General features: G+C 37.6%; 1 protein-coding gene and 1 non-coding gene across 3 annotated transcripts in view; both read left to right on the top strand.

Moving 5' to 3' along the window:
* Sf3b3 (splicing factor 3b subunit 3) overlaps window positions 1-22,880 on the top strand; it is a 48,924-nt gene that overhangs the window by 2,591 nt on the left and 23,453 nt on the right. For both annotated transcript variants that reach the window (XM_046434841.2, XM_046434842.2), the window contains exons 2-11: window positions 11-148; window positions 2,071-2,397; window positions 3,062-3,234; window positions 3,771-3,912; window positions 5,642-5,754; window positions 8,857-8,994; window positions 9,505-9,608; window positions 12,221-12,386; window positions 15,190-15,285; window positions 18,808-18,880. In XM_046434841.2, the coding sequence (XP_046290797.1) occupies window positions 79-148; window positions 2,071-2,397; window positions 3,062-3,234; window positions 3,771-3,912; window positions 5,642-5,754; window positions 8,857-8,994; window positions 9,505-9,608; window positions 12,221-12,386; window positions 15,190-15,285; window positions 18,808-18,880 (1,402 nt within the window). In that variant the 5' untranslated portion in view covers window positions 11-78. The remainder of the gene's footprint in view (window positions 1-10; window positions 149-2,070; window positions 2,398-3,061; window positions 3,235-3,770; window positions 3,913-5,641; window positions 5,755-8,856; window positions 8,995-9,504; window positions 9,609-12,220; window positions 12,387-15,189; window positions 15,286-18,807; window positions 18,881-22,880) is intronic.
* LOC124086817 (small nucleolar RNA SNORD111) lies at window positions 2,705-2,783 on the top strand. The gene has a single exon (XR_006849939.1). It is a non-coding gene; the product is annotated as a small nucleolar RNA SNORD111 (small nucleolar RNA).

Genomic DNA, 22,880 nt, shown 5'->3' with positions numbered 1-22,880 from the left:
GTGTCCTTAGCTTGCTTTGACTTGACTGTTGGTATTACCAAGTCCTAGAGTACTGAGTGGCTTAGTTTTGTTGCCATCATGTTCCTGTACAATTTGACCTTGCAGCGAGCCACTGGCATCAGCTTTGCCATTCATGGCAATTTCTCTGGTAAGTTCTCCAGCCAGTTACTATTTTTGTGAATTGAAACGAGTCATTACATATTTTGCTTATATTTTGTGGAGGAAATGTTTTCCACTTATAAGAAGGTAATTGTTGGTAAATGTGAACAATCCAAATGTGGCTTGTAATCCATGAAATTTCTATTAAATTGAAGTGTATCATTTGTTACTTAATTCCAGACAGATTTCTTAGCTCTGTGTATGATGATTTTTCCAGAAGTGCACATTTCTTGTGCTATTTACTTGGTGCCAGGTTAATTGTATTTTGCTGTAAGACATAACAAGATGTGTAAGTCTTGATCCTTGATCCTAAATTTGATATCAGATTGGATAAAAAGAATGTCTAACTGGGCGCAGTGGCACACGCCTATAATCTCAGGGTCTTGGGAGGCAGAGGCAGGAGGGTTGCAAGCTCAAAGCCAGCCTCAGCAATTTAGGTCTCACTCATCCCGTCTCTAATAAAAACATAAAAAAAAGGACTGGGGACGTGGCTCCATGGTTAAGTGCCCCTGATTCAATCCTGGTTCCCCCCCCCCGCCCCAAAAGGTGTTACCAGAGAGAATAGTTAATTCAAAAGGTTTTTTTATTCTTACTTTTTAAAGGAAGGTTGTACCTTATCTTGGTATATTAAAATTTTTGTGTAAGAGAAGGGGAAGTGCAATTTAGATAGAAATTGCTATGTGTGTAGAAACAACATTTACTGATGTTTTGTTTTTGGTACTGGGGATTGAACCCATGGGTGCTTTACCATGGAGCCACATCCCCAGCGTTTTTTACTTTTTTGAGACAGGGTCTGGCTATAAGTTGCTAAGGGCCTTTGCTGTGTTTTTGAGGCTGGCCTAAACTTAAAACAATCCTCCTGTCCTTAGCCTCCCAAGTTGCTGGGATTGTAGACATGTGCCACTGTACCCAGCTCATTTGCTGATGTTACTCACAACCTAAATTGTGTCACACATAGTGAGCTGAACTCTTGGGGGATAATTTTGGAGAGATAAATTAAAAACAAATTATGTGGGGGAAAAAGTCTTTTTTTCTTTTTTACCAGGAAATGAACCCAGGGGCACTTAGCCACTGAGCTGCATCCCCAACCTTTTTTAGTTTTTATTTTGAGGCAGGTTCTTTTGCTGAGGCTGGCCTTGAACATCCCTGCCTCAGCCTCCCAAGTTGTGGGGATTATAGTTGTGTGCCACCACTCCTGGCCAATTGTGTGACATTTTGAATATCAGATTTAAAAAAAGAAATATCAGATAGTAGAATTACAGAAAATAAGCTACTAATATGTATAAAAATAAAACCTTGCCATTGTAGATTTGAACTTTTTTTTTTTTGGTACTGGGCACTTGAACCACTGAGCTACAACCCTAGGCCCCCCCTTTTTTTGAGATGGGGGGTGGGGGGCTTACTAAATTGCTTAAGGCCTCACAGATTGCTGAGGCTGGCTTTGAACTTGGAATCCTGCCTCAGCCTCCCGAGTGGCTGGGATCACGGATGTGTATGCAACTATACCCAGCTTACATTTGAACATTTGTAAGTTAATTCATAAGTAATGCAGGAAGTTCATGAGTGTGTAGACAATTTTTTGAGATTCAAGTTCTTAAAGTAACTTGTGGCTGGACTTGGTGGTACACACCACTGTAATCCCAGTGACTTGGGAGGCTGAGTCAAAAGGATCACAAGTTTGAGGCCAATCTCAGCAGCTTAGCAAGACTTTGTCTCAGAATAAAAAATAGAAAGACTCAGAGTGTAGCTCAGTAGTAAGGCACTTTGGGGATCAATCCCCAGTACCAAACAAAAAATAAAACAAAAACAGTGGGCCCCCCAACTTGTTTATCTTCAGTGGCATTTCGATTTAGCTAGGTTGTTATTGGGCTATCTCTGGTTGTTTATGATCTTTAATTTTTGGTGATCTAGGAACCAAACAACAGGAAATTGTTGTTTCTCGTGGGAAGATCTTGGAGCTACTTCGCCCAGACCCTAACACTGGAAAAGTACATACCCTCCTCACTGTGGAAGTATTTGGTGTTATCCGGTCACTCATGGCCTTTAGGTTGACAGGTGGCACCAAGGACTACATTGTAGTTGGCAGTGACTCAGGTCGGATTGTTATCTTGGAATACCAGCCATCTAAGAATATGTTTGAGAAAATTCACCAAGAAACTTTTGGCAAAAGTGGATGTCGCCGAATTGTTCCTGGCCAGTTTTTAGCTGTGGATCCCAAAGGGCGAGCTGTTATGATTAGTGAGTGACTTGCTTTATTTACTCAAAAGAGTGCATCTTTTGATTCTTATAAATGCTCAGTTTAGGATAATGATGCTGTGATCTTGGCAGTGTGCCAGTCAAGTTGTTTAACCTGGGTGAAGTTGGGCATTTTATTTGAATTCAGTTACATTTCCCTTTTTTTAAGTTGTTAAATGATAGGAAAAGTCTTAAGGTACCTGTTTTACTTCTCACCTGTTGGTAATAGTTGTTTTTCAATTTATTTGTGGCAAAGACTGTAAAGAAATCTTACATGTTTTTAGAAAGTGAATATGGTTGCTTTCCTCATCAGCCTGAAGTGATGATTCACATTCATGTCTCTTCTCTGATAAATTTTTGAAGGAAATTCTGTGTATCTGATCAGGCCTCTAGAGGGCAACCCTCTCTGAGCAGTCACAAAAATCATGAGGTCTAATTTTAAAAAAATGATTTTGTTATTATTTAGTTTCCCAGTATCCTTAAATATAGGGCATATTTTTGAAGAGTTATTCAGATATTAAGATTCTCTTAGGAAGGGATGCAGAATCTTGAGTTACTATACTTGTTGACTTAATGCTGGCTGTTAAAAAGTAATCATGGTGTGAATTGAGCTGTTGTGTGACTCATTATGTGGAAATCTGGTATGTTTTGTCTCCTTGAACTGTAGGTGCCATTGAGAAACAGAAGTTGGTATATATCTTGAACAGAGATGCTGCAGCCCGACTTACCATTTCATCTCCCTTGGAGGCTCACAAAGCAAACACTTTAGTATATCATGTGGTTGGAGTAGATGTAGGATTTGAAAATCCAATGTTTGCTTGTCTGGAAATGGATTATGAGGTAATGAGGACTGTGTTTTTCTCTTTGTCTTCTTTGAATTTCTTCCAGTCTCCTCATTGTCTTCCTACAATTGTTTTGTTTATTCACATTGTAAATCTGTCTTGCTAGCAGATATCCATATTCCAAATACCTTACTGAAATTCTCTGGAAGGTTTCAGAGCTTAACCAGTTGACTGTATACATAGTAGCCTTTGCTCTGATTTAAACAATCTCCCTATGGGCTAAAGTATTTGTTGGGGAAAGCTGGATGAAAAAGGTGAATCCCTGTTTGGGATATTTTTCCCAAAGGAAGATGGTGAAAGGCAGAGCATATCCATCTTTGCCTTGAATGGAAGGTAGACATAGAGACCCAGAATTTGGAGATATGGGTCCTTGTTCTAGCTCTATCATTATATAGTAGTGTGAACTTTGTAACCGTGGCCCTCTGTTTTCTCATGTAAAATGAGGAGATCTAATGTCTTTTCCTAGTCTACTTACAAATTCTTTGGTTTTATGATTCTAATTGATTGGTTTTATGCTACTGTACTTCTCTGTAGGAAGCAGACAATGATCCAACAGGGGAAGCAGCAGCAAATACTCAGCAGACACTTACTTTCTATGAACTAGACCTTGGTTTAAATCATGTGGTCCGAAAATACAGTGAACCTTTGGAGGAACATGGCAACTTCCTTATAACAGGTACTTTTCTTGCAGAGCTGCTCTGTCCCTTTTATTTGATCCATTTGATGCCCAAACTTAGTGAGGTTTGAAAAGTAATTTATTTGTAGTAAACTTGAGTACCTTTTCTATGTTTCATTGAGGGTAGAAATTAGTACAGTGATAAAAAGAAAAAGTATTGTTGGAGAGAAGTATCTAGCTCCTTAGTAGCTTTCATAATCTAATGGGAGTGGGGAGGAAAGGACACAGCTTGAAATATTGATTACTACTAGTTGCTGTGATAATTTGATTGTAGTCAGTTTTTCCTTTTCACCCAAACGTATTTTGAAAGGACAGATAAAATGAACAAACTCAACAAGGCAAAGCTCTATGTCTGAATTTGAAAACTAAATGCATAGGAAGATTTTGAAACTAAAATCAGTTACAAAACTGATCCAAAGAAAGAAAAGACTAACATCCATTAATAAAATTAGAGCTATTGTCAGGAATATTTCCTTTAAAAAATTTCAGGGAACTCTTAGTACCTTGTAGAAAGTTATATATTTCTACTTTTATCACTTGCTGTAGCATATTACCACATCTTTCACTTATGAGAACTTTGTTGTTGTTGTTGTTTGGTGCTGGGGGTTGAACCCAGAAACCCAGTACCTCTAGCATGCCAGGCAAACACTCTACCACTGAGCTATACCCCAAGCTCCATTCAACAAGTTTTTATTGAGCTTAATCAGTCAGTATATGCCAAGTCAGATTACTGGGTCCTGGGACTGTAGTGGTGAAAATTGGATGTGGTATTTCCCTTCCTACAGGATTGAGTCTAGTGGTAAATAAAACATCAACAACAACAACAAAAAATTGCCAGATTTTGTGCCTATTATCATGATAACGTAGAGGAGGGACCTAGGGAATGGGAGGGAATGTGTAAGAGAAAGCTTTCTGAAAAACTTGAGCTAAGACCTGAAGAGTAGGTCTGAACTGAGATCTGAGGGAGTTTCTGTTGCAGCATTCACCAAGAATACACTTTAAGAATGGAAAGCTTATTGGGATTGGGTTATTAGAGTTAAAGGGCTGGGAGAGGGATAGTCGTGAAATGGTATTTTCTGAAGTATTTCAAGCAGGGGAATAATATTTCAAGCTCAGGAGGACATCTAATAAAGATGGACAGTTTAGAAAGATAACTGCTTACATTTTGCCTAATAGAATAGAGGATATTAACACTGTAAGCCCGAAAACTGACGAGGGAGTTCTTTCACTAACAGATATTAGCAGCATGAGAGCTACTAAGGAGGTAGAATCAGTAAGGCTGTGAAAGGGAAGAGAACTACAGGATGACACCCAGGTTTCTGGAATAGTCTGTTGTTCAGTGGTGGCAATCTCAGGTAGAGAACCCAGGAGGTGAAATAGGTTTGGGTAGGAAATTAAGTTTATTTATGAGCATGCTGTACTTTTGAAGTACTGTGGGATTTCCATATCCAGTAGTTAATTATATTATAGATCTGAATATGAGTACTGAATTCTAGATTTGAATATAGAAATTTAGATGCATTATTAAGGCTAAGATCAACCAAATCTTTCACATAAACACAAACTGCTCCATCCTTATCTAGTATGTTCATAAGGGAGAAACTCTTGGAACGTTTCTCTGCTTCAGGTATACTGTCATCATCAAGCTGTGAAGGAGAGAAACAGTTGAAAGTGAAAGTAATTCATGGGTAAATCAAATAACTGCTAAGTTTTATTTTTTTCTTGACAGTTCCAGGAGGATCAGATGGTCCAAGTGGAGTGTTGATCTGCTCTGAAAACTATATCACCTACAAGAACTTTGGTGACCAACCGGATATACGGTGTCCAATTCCCAGGAGACGGGTAAGGCCTTTGTTTACCATAAGAAGAAAGATTATTTGTGAAATGAATTCAGCTTTTAAGACTGCAGTGTAGTCTCTTAGTTTATCTCCTATCAAGTTTTAAGTTTTTTTTTTTTTAATATTTTTAGTTGGACATGATATCTTTATTTATTTTTATGTGGTGCTGAGGATCGAACTCAGGGCCTTGCACATTCTAGGCGAGTGCTCTACTGCTGAGCCACAATCCCAGCCCTTGTAAATGTTATTTTTAATAAAGCTGGTAACAAGTTTCAGTAAAAGCAAAATATTATTTGAAGGTTAGGAAAAAATTAAATGTTTATTTCAGAGGAATCTGTAGGTAATTGTAAATTTGAAATTCCTGAAAATTTCTAGTTTGAAAAATCCAAACATTTGTTGGAAATAGATTATCTTTTATTCTGTTTCTGTCCCCCCCCGCCCCAACATTTTATTTTGAAAAACTCCCAACATATAGAATATTTTAAAACAATAGAACAACCAGATGCAGTAGCATATGCCTGTAATCCCAATGACTTCTGAGGTGTTGCAAGTCAGCCTCCTAAATAACTTAATGAGGCCCTGTCTCAGAAGAAAAATAAATAAAGAGGGCTTGGGATACGACCCAATGTTAAGTGCCCATGGGTTTAATGTACCGAAAAACCAAAAAACAAAACACAAAACAAAAACCAAAAGAACAGTGAATTCCCATAGACCTTCATTAGATTCACTAGTTACTAATACCTTAACTACATTTACCTTTTCTTATGATATGTATACTTTTTCCAGGCTAACCTATTTGAAAATAAGTTGCAGGTGTCATGACAATTAATTCCAAATATAGTCTTCTAGGATGTGTCTTCTGAAAACAGACATTGTCTTATATAACCACAGTGCTAATATCACATCCAAGAAATTTTAATATTTTCGTGTAATACAGTTAGCTTAGATATAGTACATATTCAGATTTCCTTTGTTCTAAAATGTCCCCTTCATAATTTGCCTTTACTCTTTTTAAACTTAGGACATTTTCTCTCACCTTTGTTTTGGTTTTTTTATGATAATTACATTTTTGTGAATCTTGGCTAATTTTCTTTTTTATTATTTTTTTATTTATATATGACATCGGAATGTATTACAATTCTTATTACATAATTTTTCATATTTCTGGTTGTATGCAAAGTATATTCACAGCAATTTGTGTCTTCATACCTGTTCTTTGGATAATAATGATCCTCACATTCCACCATCATTAATAACCTCATGCCCCCTCCATTCCCCTCCAGCCCCTCTGCCCTACCTAGAGTGCATTTATTCCTTCCATGCTCCCTCTCCCTATCCCACTATCCCACTATGAATCAGCTTCCTTATATCAAAGAAAACATTCAGCATTTGGTTTTTTGGGATTGGCTAACTTCACTTAGCATTATCTTCTCTAATTCCATCCATTTACCTGCTAATGCCATGATTTTATTCTCTTTTATTGCTGAGTAATATTCCATTGTGTATATATACCACATTTTTTTTTTTTATCCATTCTTCTACTGAAGGGCATCTAGGTTGGTTCCACAGTTTAGCTATTGTGAATTGTGCTGCTATAAACATTGACGTGTAGTTAAGTCCTTTGGGTATAGACCGAGGAGAGGGATAGCTGGGTCAAATGGTGGTTCCATTCCCAGTTTTCCAAGAAATCTTCATACTGCTTTCCATATTGGCTGCACCAATTTGCAGTCCCACCAGCAGTCTATGAGTGTACCTTCCCCCCCCCCATCCTCACCAACACTTACTGTTGTTTGTCTTCATAGTAGCGGCCATTTTGACTGGAATGAGATGAAATCTTAGAGTGGTTTTGATTTGCATTTCTCTAACTGCTGGTGATGATGAACATTTTTTCATATATTTGTTGACTGATTGTATATCCTCTTCTGAGGAGTGTCTGTTCAGGTCCTTGGTCCATTTATTGATTTGGTTATTTGTTTTTTTGGTGCTTAGCTATTTGAGTTCTTTATATACCCTAGAGATTAGTGCTGTATCTGATGTGTGAGGGGTAAAAATTTGCTCCCAAGATGTAGGCTCTCTATTCACCTCACAGATTGTTTCTTTTGCTAAGAACTTTTTAGTTTGAGTCCATTTCATTTATTGATTGTTGATTTTAATTCTTGCACCACAGGAGTCTTACTAAGGAAGTTGGGGCCTAATCTCACATGATGGAGATTAGGGTACTTTTTCTTCTATAAGGGATACACATAGGAAAAGAAGAACTCAAATTGGCTAATTTTTCTTAAAGTTTGTCCCTTATTCTATTTTTTTTAAATGATTATATTCAGGCTAATATTTTTGCTAGGGTTATTATATAGATGGTGATGTTTATTTCTCACTGTGTCACATTATGCTTAAATAATATTGGATTGTCTCATTGTTCATGCCAAATTGATCACTTAATTAAGGTGGTATCCACCCACTCTCTTCCTAACGGTACCTTTTTTTTCCTGTAATTAATATGGAATCTGGTGGTGGTCTTTGAGATCTTTTCCCTGTGGGGAAAACCCAGGGTGCTCTACCACTGAGCTACATCCCCAGTTCTTTTTATTTTTAATGTCGAGACAGGGTCTTGCTAAGTTGCTGGAGTTTTGATCTTGAACTTATGATCTTTTCAATCCTCCTTCCTCAACCTTTTTATCTTTTCATCCTGTAATTTTGTTATTGATCTTTGTCCTGGATCAGTTATTAAATTCTCTCTCCTTACCCCTGAAAAGAAATTTAATCTTCATCAGTCATGGAAAGTTAGTTGCTCTTACATTTAGTGAGCACCTGCCTATCTCGGACACTATACTTGCTTTGAGGCAACAAAGAAGTGTAAAACTTCACAAAGAGTTTATTCTAAGAAATACAAAATGTTGGAGACATAAATAAAGCAAATCAAAACAAAAAACCCAGCTGTGCATGGGGTCATAGGCCTATAATCCTAGCTACCTGGGAGGCTCAGGCTGGAGGACTGTAAGTTTGAGACCGACCTCAGCAACTTAGCCACACTTGGTAAGAGTAGGGTGCTGAGTTCCAAAAATAAGAAGTAGCCATTTCTAACGTATTGTGTGCTTGACTTTGCTAGAATGACCTGGATGACCCTGAAAGAGGAATGATTTTCGTTTGTTCTGCCACCCATAAGACCAAATCAATGTTCTTCTTTTTGGCCCAAACTGAGCAGGGTGATATCTTCAAGATCACTTTGGAAACAGATGAAGATATGGTGAGTAGACCATTGATAGAGGGGGGAAAATGAAACAAAACAATAAATACACTTGTAATTTTTTTGATGAAAGTTTGTACATTTTATTTTAATATAATTAAATATTTTAATTTAATGTAATTACATTAAAAAATCCTATGTATATATATTTAAGGTTTATAAAGCTTTACAAACCATTTATTCATTGTAGCTGCTCTCTTGAAATGAGGTGGGTAAGATAGTTAATATTTTACAAGTTAGAAAGTTGGAAATTTAGGATACCTTAGGCTTGTATCTGAATGTTTTCCTACTCTAGTTAGTAAGTACCTGGTCTAGTGTGTAATGAGATTGGGCAGTGTCACTTTAAACAAAAATCATGGCTGGCTTTTGAGCTGTAGCTTGTTCATTCCTGGTTAGATACTGGGGACGGTATTTTATTTGCTACTCAGCTTATGCTGTTTTATACTAGTATTGGACTTCTATGCCAAACTTCACTTGCCTATACACTAGAATCTTTTCTTTTCACTCCAGGTAACTGAGATCCGGCTGAAATATTTTGATACTGTGCCTGTTGCTGCTGCCATGTGTGTGTTGAAAACAGGCTTCCTTTTTGTAGCATCAGAATTTGGAAACCAGTGAGTAATCCTTTTATTAACTTGGTTTGCCTTGGTTACTATAAAAATTGGCAGGAGGGAGGTGTATTTCTAGGTTGTGGAGCTTTTCACAAGAGTATTTTTATTTTATTTGGTTTTATTAGAATATTTGAGGTTTTTTTTTTTTTTTTTTTTTGTGTGTGTGTGTGTGTGCAAGGGATTGAACCCCAGAGTGTGTAACTACTGTGTGTGGATCCACATCCCCTGCCTTTTTTCATTTTTTATTTTGAGATAGGGTCTCGGTAAGTTACAGGGGCTGACTTTGAACTTTTGATCCTCCTGCCCCAGCCTCCTGAGCCTCTGGGATTACAGTTGTGCACCACCACACCTAAGGATTGCCCTCCTTTCCTCTTTACATTTATTCTGTTTGCTTCTTTACTTTGATGGCTTCAATCAGTACTTAATCAATGTCTACAGAAATATCTGTAAAAGTCACATCTTTTCTGAGCTTTTTGTTGTGTATTACATTGAATGTTTATTTGAATTACTTAACTAAGTAAGGGATTTTGTTGGGGAGAGTACTAGAGATTGAACTCAGGGGTGCTTTACCATTGAGATCTATCCCTGATCCTTTTAATGTTTTATTTTGAGTCATGGGCTCACTGTTACTGAGGGTTTAACCTTTCATTTGGAATTCTTTTTCTTTTTTAAGAATTTAAACTTTATTTATGTTTACGTGGTGCTGAGGATCAAATCCAGGGCCTTACCCATGCCAGGCAAGCTCACTTCCACTAAGCTTTAACCCTAGCCCCCTCATTTGGATATTTTTGATCTGTTGGTTGACTCTAAAGATGCAGGGAACCCATGGATGGAGGGGTTAACTGTACCATTTCACTTTTCACATTTGGCCTGTTAATGTTTTCATCCATTTCCAAGTTTTTACTTTTTTATATATATATTTTAGCTGTAGATAGACACAATATCTTTATTTTATTTATTTGTGGTGCTGAGATTGAACCCAGTGCCTCGCACATGCTAGGCAAGTGCTCTATCACTGAGCCACAACTCCAGCCCAAGGTTTTACTTTTTGTGCAAGAAATATTTATTGTAGAAGTGAGGATGAGTATACAAACATTGCTTTTAATCCTTTAATCCACAGATAACATTTTTCTATATCCTCTGTGTGTGTTCAATTTAGATATTTTTACATAATGTCACCACGTATTATGTACCATTTTATAGCTTTTTCCCTGTCCCCTGGTGGTACTGAGGATTGAACCACGGCCTTGCAAATGCAGGCAAGCTTTCTACCACTGGACTAACTACATCCTCAGGCATTTTTATTTTGAGACAGAGTCTTGCTGAGTTGCCCAAGCTGGCCTCAAATTTGAAATCCTCCTGACTCATGAGTAGCTTGGATTATAAGTGTGCACATCATGTCCAGCTAATCATTTTTAATTGTTCAAATTCACCGATATTAATTTTATTTTATAATGCTGTGCAACCTTTATTTTCTTTCCAACATTTTCTTATCACCCAAGACAGAAATTCTGTGCCTGTTAACCAATAAGTTCATGTTCCCCTTCCTCCAACCCCTGGTAACTTTTTTTTTTTTTTTAGTTGTAGATGGACACAATACCTTTATTTTATTTATTTATTTTTTTATATGGTGATGAGGATTGAACCCTCATGCTAGGCAAGCGCTCTACCACTGAGCCACAACCACAGCCCTCTTATTGGGTTTTGCAGGTATTTAATAAGAATACTTCTGCCAAGCACTTAAGTATTTGGTGATGTGGGGGATTACTAGGGATTAAACCCAGAGCCATTTTATGACTGAGCTACATCCCCAACCCTTTTTGTTTTTTATTTTTGAGACAGGGTTGCTTAGAGCCTCGTTAAATTGCTGAGGCTGGCCTCAAACTCTCAATCTTTCTGCCTCAGCCTCCCCAGCTCTGGAATTATAGGTGCATACCACCTCACCCAGCTAGCGCTAAGTACTTTTGTGTTGTAACCATTTAGTAAATATTGATTATTACCATACCTGTTAATTTATTCTAGTAATGTGGAAAGTTTTGGAAAATGATTAAAAAAGCAAATAACTCACTATTGTATTATCCCAGAACAGTTTAACATTTTGCTATATTTATTTGCATATTTTTGATTTAATTTTAAAGAATGGTCTCATTCTTTTTTCACTTAAAGTTTTCATTTTTTGTATATTACAGAAATTTTCTTAACAGGAGAGAGTAGTATAATGAACCTATTGTGCCCATCACTCAGTTTCAGCCCAGATTCTTGACCAGTCTTGTTTTATTTATACCTTGGGGAAATTCTATTCTTTAGCTTTGAAATGAATTCCAGATAGCATACTTTAACATCACACCTGAGGCTGGGGCTGTAGTTCAGTGGCTGAGCGCTCGCCTCACGTGCATGAGGCCTTGGGTTCGATCCTCAGCACCACATACAAATATAAATAAAGATATTGTGTCCATCTACAACTAAAAAAATATTTAAAAAAAACACATTACACCTACAAGCAATAACAGGAATTTTTTTTTAGTATAATTAAATAGCACTAGCATTATTGTTGATATGATAATCAGACATTGTCTTGAGTCTTTTAACTAAAGTCTTTCTTTGCATCTTCCTAGTTACTTATATCAAATTGCACATCTTGGAGATGATGATGAAGAACCTGAGTTTTCATCTGCTATGCCTCTGGAAGAAGGAGATACATTCTTCTTTCAGCCAAGACCACTCAAAAACCTTGTATTGGTGGATGAACTGGACAGCCTTTCTCCCATTCTATTTTGCCAGGTGTGGGCCTTTCCAATTACCTCCATGATGCACAATGCTAGCCAGCTGATTTGAATATCAAGTGTAATAAGTTTAAAGTTTTTCTTAAGTTAAATTAAGGTGTAGTCTAAGAACCATATAACTATGGAATCAATATATAAAGGTGAAGCAGTTAACGATAGTTTTAGGAACTGAAAACTACTAATAAATCTTCGGGTTTTTTTTTTGTTGTTGTTGTTGTTTGTTTGTTTTTGGGTACTGGGGATTGAACTCAGGGTCACTTAACCACTAAGCTACATCTCCAGCCCTTTTTTGTATTGTATTTAGAGACAGGGTCTCACTGAGTTAATTTGGGTCTCGATAAGTTGCTGAGGTGGGCTTTGAACTCCTCATTCTCCTGCCTCAGCCTCCCGAGTTGCTGGGATCATAGTAGTGCGCCACCACTCCCAGCTTTATTTTTTAGTAAATCTTTTTCAGTGTACATATTCAAACTATATAAAAGGTTTTAAAGTCCTGCCCCTCCAAGTCTTCTCAAACTGGAACTCTATGGAGCCCATTACTATTAGCAACTTCTTGTGGTGGCTTCCAAGTATTTTGTCTGCATCTGCAATTATATATATGTTGTGTGGTTACATCTTTTTTGTTTTTGAAGTGAATGGGTTTATGTGCTACACAGTATTTCTGACTTGACCTTTTTTCACATAGAAGTCTGCTTATAGCTGTACATACCTAATTTTAATATAGTTTCTCTTTAAAAGAACTAGACACTGGAATCATTCAGCAACAGGGTTTTGTTTGTATTTTTTGGTGGGGGTCAGGGATTGAACCCAGTGGCACTTAATCATTGAATCACATCCTCAAGCCCATTTTTTAAAAAAATATTTTTTTAGTTGTAGTTGGAAACAATATCTTTATTTTATCTTTATGTGGTGCTGAAAATTGAACCCGGTGCCTCACACGTGCTAGGCTAGCGCTCTACTACTGAGCCACAATCTCAGTCCCCCAAGCCCATTTTACCTTTTATTTTGAGACAGGATTTTGCTTAGTTGCTTTGGGCCTTGCTAAGCTGCTGAGGCTGCCTAGAACTTGCAATCCTCCTGCCTCAGCTTCTCTGGGATCACAGGTGTGTGCCACTGTATCCAGCAACTTAGTGACACCCTGTCTCAAAAATTATTTTAAAAAGGGCTGGTTCCTAAAGGTCACATAAACTCCTGCGATCTAGGGCACAACAGGATTGAACTCAGGTTCACTTAACCACTAAGCCACATCCCCAGCCCTTTTTCGTATTTTTACAAATTTTTAATCATATCTTTGAGGAAAAAAGTGAAGAGGCTCAGGATGGAGATTGTGTCTCCCACTACTGACCTCAGGTGTAGCACCTGGGAATCTTACCATGTTGTTGTGCCCTAGATCGCTAGTTTGTGTGACCTTTAGGAACCAGCCCTTTTTAAAAAAATTTTATTTTGAGACAGGGTGTCACTAAGTTGCTTAGGGCCTCAATAAATTGTTAACTGTCCTTGAAATTGGGATCTTTACAACTCAGTCTCCTCAGCCACCGGGATTATAGGTGTGTACCACTATACCTGGCCGCCCACTGTTGGAGTTTTAAGTTGTGAAAAGTAATATATATGCCTTTTTTTTAAAAAGGCTTTATAAATAAATAGCAATATGATGCATTTTAAATAGGTGAGCTAGGACCTGGGGGTGTAGTGCCTAGGATACATGAGTCCCTGGGTTTGATTCCCAGTACAGCAAAAAGAAAAAAATACATACTTCTAAGTTATTTATTTTTTCAGAGAACAAAATGATGGTTGTATATGTACTCAGAACCTACATGATCATCTATTACAATAAACTCTCCTGCTGTTCAAAGTTCAGGAATTTTCATTTGAATTGTCCAGTTGGGCAAAACTGTAATACAAATGGTTCACCTGTTTTCACATATTAATCAAGAATCAGTTGTACTGGAAAGCAGCCAGATGTCTCGGATATTAATATGAGAACACATGACTTCCCTATGTGGTGGCTGAATACTAGCAGCTATTGGGTGTAGAATTATCTAATAGCTGGTCAGCTACATCAGAGGAATACCTGTAGGTACTATGACTGATTATATCAGTCTGACACCAGGTCTGAAAAATACAATTTTGTTGTGATGGGGATAACATTTCTGAGTATTAACTTTAATAAATGTAGCTTCTATTGGTGACAGTGTTGCATCTTGATTACATTATAGTTTGTTACCTATATTTTTAATTGGAAGAAAACCATTTCAGAATGGAGATTATACTATATTTCACTAAGCGCCAAGTCCCCTCCCTCCCCCCTCTTTTTTTTTAATATTTATTTTTTAGTTTTCGGTGGACACAACATCTTTGTTTGTATGTGTTGTTGAGGATCGAACCCAGGCCGCACGCATGCCAGGCGAGCGCGCTACCGCTTGAGCCACATCCCCAGCCCCTCCCCTCCCTCCCCTTTAAAAAATATTTTTGTCTAGTTGTAGATGGACACAATACCTTTGTTTCATTTATTTATTTTTATGTGGTGCTGAGTAGCAAACCCAGTGCCTCACACATGCTAGGCAAGCACTCTACCACTGAGCTGCAACCCCAGCCCCTGCCAAGTCCCCTTTTTAACTTGTGAATTGATGTAACCCTTTTTTAGTTTTGGAAAAATTTGCTGCTTAAAAATAGTTTACTTTTTGGAACATGGGGGCTTTTTTTCTCTCTATATTCCGGGGTCAGTAGAAGTTTGTCCCTCTAAGAATGACAATTGTGTTTGAAAACTTAGCATAAGTAGACATTTTTTCCCTTGTTCTCTGCAGATAGCTGATCTGGCCAATGAAGATACTCCACAGTTGTATGTGGCCTGTGGTAGAGGACCTCGGTCATCTCTAAGGGTCTTAAGGCATGGACTTGAGGTAAGATGGCAATTTCTAGATTCTCAGCAGTGTTTGAAGGAAAGCATGGGCAAAGCAGTTTATGGGATTACTTTGATGAAGTCATAAATACATATGATGTTTGTATGGGGGAAAAATGTTTTTCCATATTTTCCTAAAGTTTAGAGTGTCTACATTACCTAGTTCTTAGACTGGGTAGTAGAGACTAGAAAAACTGCATGGAATTTTTTTCTTCTAGTTTTTATTAAAAGGTTTTGTTTTGTTTTGTGCTTTTTCTTTTGTCTTTGTTGGTACTAGGGATTCAACCCAGGGGCACTGAACCATATCCCCAGCCCTTGTTTATTTTGAGACAGGGTCTTGCTAACTTGCTTAGGGCCTCATTAAATTGCTGAGGCTGGCTTTGAACTTGAGATCCTCCTGCTTCAGCCTCCCAAACCTGGGATTATAGGCATGTGCCACCATGCCTGGCTTTTATTCAAAGTTTTAATTTTGATTTTGGGGGGGGGATTGTGCTGGATTTGAACACTCATCATCAGTGAGCTGCATCGTTAACCCCTGGTATCATTAAATTTATTCCTTGTTACTGTATGCTCTTAAGTTATATTGTTTTTTTATGTTTCTGCAGTATTTCACCAAAGTGAATAGATTAGAATTTTTAAAAATAAGTTATTTATTGATGGATCTTTAGGTGATATGGATTCTGAGAATTAACTTCTCAAATCCCATGTCTTATTGTCCTGGTGTTAATTCTAGCAAGAGCCCTGGAATTGCTCTTGTTTGAAGAAAAATAAACTTTCTTATGACAGTTTGATTTCAGAGCATGTAGTCAGTGAACTACTGCTCTCAAGGGGTCTCCTGCCTTTTATACATTTTTATTGCAATGCAACTGAGATAACTTTGGTTTTGACTTCTGGCTCTTTCACTTAATGGCTGTAATTATAATTAAGCTTTTGTATTTTCTGTAAAGGGGATTAATAATGGTACTTACTTTAAAGGATTCTTGTGAATTAAATGAGATGATGCATGCAAAGCACTTAGTTTAAGACAGTATCCTATAGAAAATGTTAGCTATTAGCAATGCTATTTCAGGTTTTTGTTTGTTTGTTTGGTAGTGGGTAGTTGAACCCAGGGCCTCATACATGCTAGATGCTAGGAAAGCTCTCTATCACCAATCTAGCCACCCCCCTAACCCCACCCCCACCCCAACCCACCTTTTTTTGTTATTTTGTGACAGAGTCTCATCAAGTTGCTCAAGTTGGCCTTGAACTTGAGATCCTCCTGTCCCAGCTTGCTGAATAGTTGGGATTACAGGCATGCTAAATTTGAAAATCTTTTTTGACTGCCAAAATGTTCATCAGTCCACCATTTTCAATGACCTTGACCCAATTTAGAGCCATATTTCTTGATTACCTACTCACTGTTCACTGAATCCTCGTGAGCCACCGATGAAAACTAGCACTTTCCACAAAAATGGCACATATGCATTAACAGGAATTTTTGTGTATTGTTTAAGAAATTAAGGACTCGGGGCTGGGGATGTGGCTCAAGCGGTAGCGCGCTCGCCTGGCATGCGTGCGGCCTGGGATTGATCCTCAGCACCACATACAAACAAAGATGTTGTGTCCGCCGAAAACTAAAAAATAAATATTAAAAATTCTCTCTCTCTCTCTCTCTCTCCCTCCCTCCCTCCCTCCCTCTCTCACTCTATCTTTAAAAAAAAGAAAAAGAAATTAAGGACTCAATTAAAATTTGTTTTTTAATTTCTTGCCTCTCACACTTTGACTTTATATGCAGATCTTTGTTACATATAAAAATATTTTTAAATTGTTGAACATTGCTTTGTTCCTGTGTCTTTGTTAAGCCTTATTCTGTGAATAGATTAGGAACTCAATTGAGTAAGGTGACCTACCAGTTTTACATTTGGTATTCAGTATAGCATACTTAACATTTTTTTATTGGTTATTTTTAGTTATACATGATAGTAGAATCAATTTTGACATACTTCTAAAAGCATGGAATATATCTTGTTGTAATTTAGTCCCCAGTATCTTTCCTTCCTCTTCCCTTCCTCACTCCCCGCTCCCTTCATTCTATTTCTGCCATTTACCACAGTTATTTATTTTTTAAAAATTACTTTCTTGGGGCTGTAGCTGTAGCTCAGTGTTTTTTTTTTTTTTTTTTTTTTTTTTTTAAATTTTTTTTTTAATATTTTATTATTTTTTTTTTATTTCTCGGCGGACACAACATCTTTGTTTGTATGTGGTGCTGAGAATCGAACCCGGGCCGCACGCATGCCAGGCGAGCGCGCTACCGCTTGAGCCACATCCCCAGCCCCGTAGCTCAGTTTTAAAGTGCTTGCCTCGCATGTGTGAGGAACCTCAACACCACATAAAAATAAATGAATAAAGATATTATGTCTGTCTACAACCACAATATTTAAAAAATTAATTTCTTGTGGTCATACATGATGGTGAGATTCACTGTCATATTCCTATGTGTACATACATGTATGTACATAGGAAAGTCAGATTTAATCCACTGTTATTCCTTTTCCCATTCTCCCTCCCTTCCTTCATTCCCCTTTGTTACTCCACTGAAATTCTATCCCTGCACCCTTGGGTACTTATTTTTATTGATGATGAAATTCTGAAGTCTACTTTATTGTCTCTGGATCATTTAAAAACAATAAACTTATTTTAGAATGATTTTACTTTTACATATAAATTGCAAGGATATTATAGCCAGTTTCCCCTCTACATCATTTTAGTTTATCTGGGATATTTCATCATGTTTGAGAATGTATATGACATTTGAGTCTATTATGAAAGACAAAACAGTTACTGCCCTAAGGTGGTGATTGATTTCTATGAGGGAGAGATGATTGCCAGATAAGAAGGTAAGGGAATAATTTCTCTAAAGAAGTAGTATTTGAATGGGTTCATAGAGAGATGGTATTTGGCCTTATGGGAGCTAGGGAAAGAAAAGAGGTGCTAATTTAGGTGGCCTTGGCCTCTTTCATTCCCAATGGTTATTGCCATTCCAAAGGAAGCATGTTGTTTTGGCTGTAACAACTGTATTCTCTAAGACATTCTGTGACTTTTTGCTAAAGTATGTCATTGGGACTGCTATTTTAGTGGTTTTTTTTTTTTTTTTTTTGTACCAGGGATTGAATGAACCCAGTAATGCTTAAACACTGAGCCACATCCCCAGCCCTTTTGTATATTTTATTAAGAGATAGGATCTCACTAAGCTGCTTATAAGGGGCCTCACTAAATTTCTGAGACTGGTTTTGAACCTGTGATCCTCCTACCTCAACCTCCTGAGTTGCAGGGATTACAGTTGTATACCACTGTGCCCAGCTGACTACTAGCATTTCTAACCTTTTTGACCTTAGATTCTTTTCTTCACTGGATGTTCCCATCCTTTTACTCTAGTGCGCAGTGTGAACACTTCTTTTGCTTTTAGGACCTTATTATCTAGCATTGTAAGCAAGTAGCTGAGTTCCATGCTCACTGGATCTGTATTTGCCTCCTTTCCTGTCAGGTGTCGGAAATGGCTGTTTCTGAGCTACCTGGTAACCCCAATGCTGTCTGGACAGTACGTCGGCACATTGAAGGTAAGCATCCCTTTCTCAGTAGTCAAAATTAGGGCCTGGGAGGAACTGACATAGAAGACTTAAGAGACTTCATTTATAATATTTCTATATATAATCTCATTTAGAATCTTATACCAGAAACTTTTGACCCAATACCATATTTTTGAAGCTCTTTCAATCAGTTTGCCTTCATCTACTACTACTGTTTGTGCAAGTGGGTAAGGGGACGTAGGGCAGCTGTTGGTTTTAGTTATGTAAACATTTTAGTATCATAGTTTTCATGAGTTTTTTTTTTTTTTTTTAATAAAGGCATTGGTTCCATCTCTATAAGAGGTGTGAGTTGAGGAAAAGTTGTTGCTTATTAATTTTTCGTCAGCTGTGCTATCTTATTGTGCTGAAACCACAGTGAAATTCAAGGTGGTATTCTAGAAATTGAGATATTTGGGGAAGTTATTAGTTGGTTAGTTCTACTTGTGCTTAAGGAAAGCAAAGATTGGTTGATTAAAATCAGAACATTAGAGTGAGTGGAAAAGAAGGAATAGGGAAGGAGAGGAAGTTGAGTTCCTAGGTTAAAGTGGTTACCTCATCCTAAAACCTTAAAAGTAATGTGAAAATGCATGGAACTCCAGTAGCAGGGAAGTCTCATCACAACTGGATTTCAGCCCCACAGAAGTAGAACCCACTTATTTTTCCCTTTGGTTCACTTTGGAGCTCTGGGTCATTTCTGTTCTGAGACCTCATTTTCCTCTTTTCCCTCAGGAATGTGGGGCTGGTGAGTAAGATCACCCTGGCCAGCAGACAGAGCTTTTTCTAGAAAACAGCTGTAATTCTGCTTCAAGTTAGATGTTCTAGTTGTATGGAATAAGTTTAAGAGAGCTGGGAAATGTGTAGGAGGTAAATCTCTTTCTGTTAGATTACTGCACACTTTTGTAGATTTTGTTTTCATTATATCTGTTGGAATCACGTTGAGTTGAAAGGGGAAATAAAAGATGGGGGGATTCTAGGCCCATTTTAGCTGGGAAAATAATTACTGGATAATTGTTTTTAAAAGATTTCTGTGTTTTATAGATGTTTATATGAAGAAGTTGGTTGGTATTGATGTCCCTTTGTTTGGTGGCTTGTTGATATCATGGCTCTTTAAAATTGTCTAGACTCTTTGAATTAGAAAGATACTTTTAGATAACCTAGTATGCCCCTTCATATTTTCCTTAAACTTTTTGGATGAATTTTTAAACCAGATTTAGGTTTATAGAAAAGTTACTTCTCATTTTATGAAGGAGACAGAAAGTCCCAAGGGTTAACTCTCAAGATAACAAGTAATAGGAGCAGAAATGGGTCCTGAATTCTAGACCAGTTCTCATTTTGATCAACACTGGTGGGAGTATATGGATGGTGATGATGATGATTTTGGTACTAGGGATTGAATTCAGGGGCACTCAGCCACTGGGCCACATCCCCAGCCCTATTTTGTGTTTTATTTAGAGACAGGGTCTCACTGAGTTGCTTAGTGCCTCGTCATTGCTGAGGCTGGCTTTGAATCCAGGTCCTCCAGTCTCAGCCTCCTGAGCCGCTGGGATTACAGGCATGCGCCTCCACACCCTGCCGAGTATGTGGATCTTGCTAGTTCTTTTAGGATAAGTTCTGTAGTTTTATCCTATGGTCATTTAAGATCCTATAATTCCTGCCTCAAAGGACTTTCTGTCTACAACTGACAATGAAGGAGCTGGGGTAGCTCAGTGGTAGCATCTGCAATACCCTAGGTTCAATATCCAGCACTACAAAAAATAAAATATAAAAGAAAACAAGTAAGCAAAACCATTGTATGCTTTGATTTATGATAGGCACAGCGGTGTTGCCAGAAGGGGTTAGAGGAGAGGGAATGGTTGTGTGTTTGAGATTATGAAAAGTTTGTGAAGAGAAAACATTTGCTAAGTTAGTGATAAGTAGTATATTGTATGATGGAACTTGAATTTCCTCTTCTATTAAATCTCAAAGCCCTGGGAAAGACTATTTTCTGCTAAATTTTGCTCTTTAGATACTATAATTTGGATAATCACCCACAGAAATAGGTCAGGTTCTCTTTCTTCATTTTCTTTCCAGATATCCCAACTTACTATTGAGCATTCCTCTGTCCACACATGCTGCAGTCTTCAGGCAAATACTAACCTTGGCTGGTACTTGGTGATGCATACTACCAATACCAAGCCTTTTTTTCTCTTCCACAGGTGGCTGGTGAAGGTGCTGATCACCACAGGTGTGTACCTACTGCTAGGGTCTACTCTGGGGCCTTATAGTTTAACTAGGGAGAGGGACCTGCATAAAATATTGAGGCTGCCCTAATGATGTCTCTCAGTGTAACTTTGCAGTTGGGTGTTGATGTGCATTATAATGATGTACACCCATTTGCTTGTGTATCAGCTGGTTTGAGGCAGGAATCAATTTCTTCACTTCCCCCCACAGATTTTGGAAAACTTAACTAATTTGTCATTTGGTAAACTGACTAAGGCTGTAGCTAGCAAATTGTAGCTTCACACTCTGTCTTGGAGTTGACCATTTCAGATGTACACTGAAAAATTAGGATCTGGAGAGTATATTCAGGACTGTGCTAAGACAAGATAAATACCAGGTACTTTGAGTATAGTGAAATTGAAATCATCTGGATGGCTCTCTCTTTATCCTTGAGAGTGAACTGCTTGTCAACCTTTAAATCCTTAAGGCAAGGGAGTAGAATGAAGCATTTCCTTCTGTAGGATGTTTCAGCAGTATTAAGATAGAAGTCCTACTGAACTGAGACCTAAAGACATGTTTTCATATCCTAGGACATTCTTCACTGAGATATGAAATAACGTTCTTCATGAAATTTGAAACCCCTAGAAAAAGGCAACGTGGATATTTATAGTTTCTAAGTCATTTAACTTATAATTAAAAGGTTGGCTTTGTAATCTCCCTAGGACATAAAAGAGTATCTGCTATGCTGCAGGTCTTTCTAAGCTGGAGATTGGAAAGGGTAGGAGTAACAGTGTACTTGGTATTCACAGGATAATAGATATTTTGAGGAAATTTGTGATGAAAAGCATCTTTTAGACATCTAGTCATTGCTTTTCTATCTGAACTGTCAAGCCAAAGTATGACCCTGTTTAAATTGACTGAGCATCTTCTTAAGTCCGAGCAATCTGGTACTTTGGTTAGAGGTAAAAGTACAAACCCAGGCATGCCTTCTCCTCCTTACCTCCCATTCTTTTGCATGTGAGTCAAAAGTTGTATGGTCTAGCTTCTGGAATCCTATTTTTTCCCCTTTGTTCAAGCAAAAGACTGCAAATTATTGCCTGTTAGAGCCCCCTGTTGTTGGCTTTAATTTCCTCTGACATAGCTTTTAAGATATTATGTTTTAGTAATTACATGACAGAAATTTTCAGTCAAAACTAAGAGCTGTATTAAAATTTCCAAGCTTAGAGTCATGTGGAGATTGGTTTGGTTTTGTTGAAAACAATTAAGACCTCTACTTCAGGAACACCTCTAACCTTTTTCGTTTTATGATCATGAATAGTGCCTAGTCTTTTAAAACTGTTTTATAAGATGTTCCCAAAGCTTTTGATATATGTTGATAATAATATCAAAATAACCAAAAACCAAGTATCAGCTGTGTGCAGTGGCACACACCTATAATCCCAGCTACTTGGGAGACTGATGCAAGAGGGTTGCAAGTTTGAAGACAGCCTGGGCAACTTATTGAGACCCTGACTCAAAATTTAAAAAAAAAAAAATTATATAAGTTTTTAAAAAATATTATTTATTTATTTTTAGTTGTCAATGAGGCTTTCATTTTATTATTTATTAATTTATCTATATGTGGTAAACACTCTACCACTGAGCTACAACCTAGCTCCTCAAAATAAAATTTTAAATAGGGGGTGGCATTGTAGTTGAGTGGTAGAGCACTTGCCTAGCATGTATGAGAAATATAAATTTTTCCCATACTGGGGTTCAATCCCCAGTATGGGGAAAAACAAAACAACAACAA

This window comes from Marmota monax, unplaced genomic scaffold (genome assembly GCF_021218885.2).
Source record: "Marmota monax isolate L192 unplaced genomic scaffold, Marmota_monax_Labrador192_F-V1.1 WCK01_AAM20220418_F8-fsc00024, whole genome shotgun sequence".
Classification (NCBI taxonomy): Eukaryota; Metazoa; Chordata; class Mammalia; order Rodentia; family Sciuridae; genus Marmota; species Marmota monax.
This window is presented reverse-complemented; position numbering and strand designations above follow the sequence as displayed.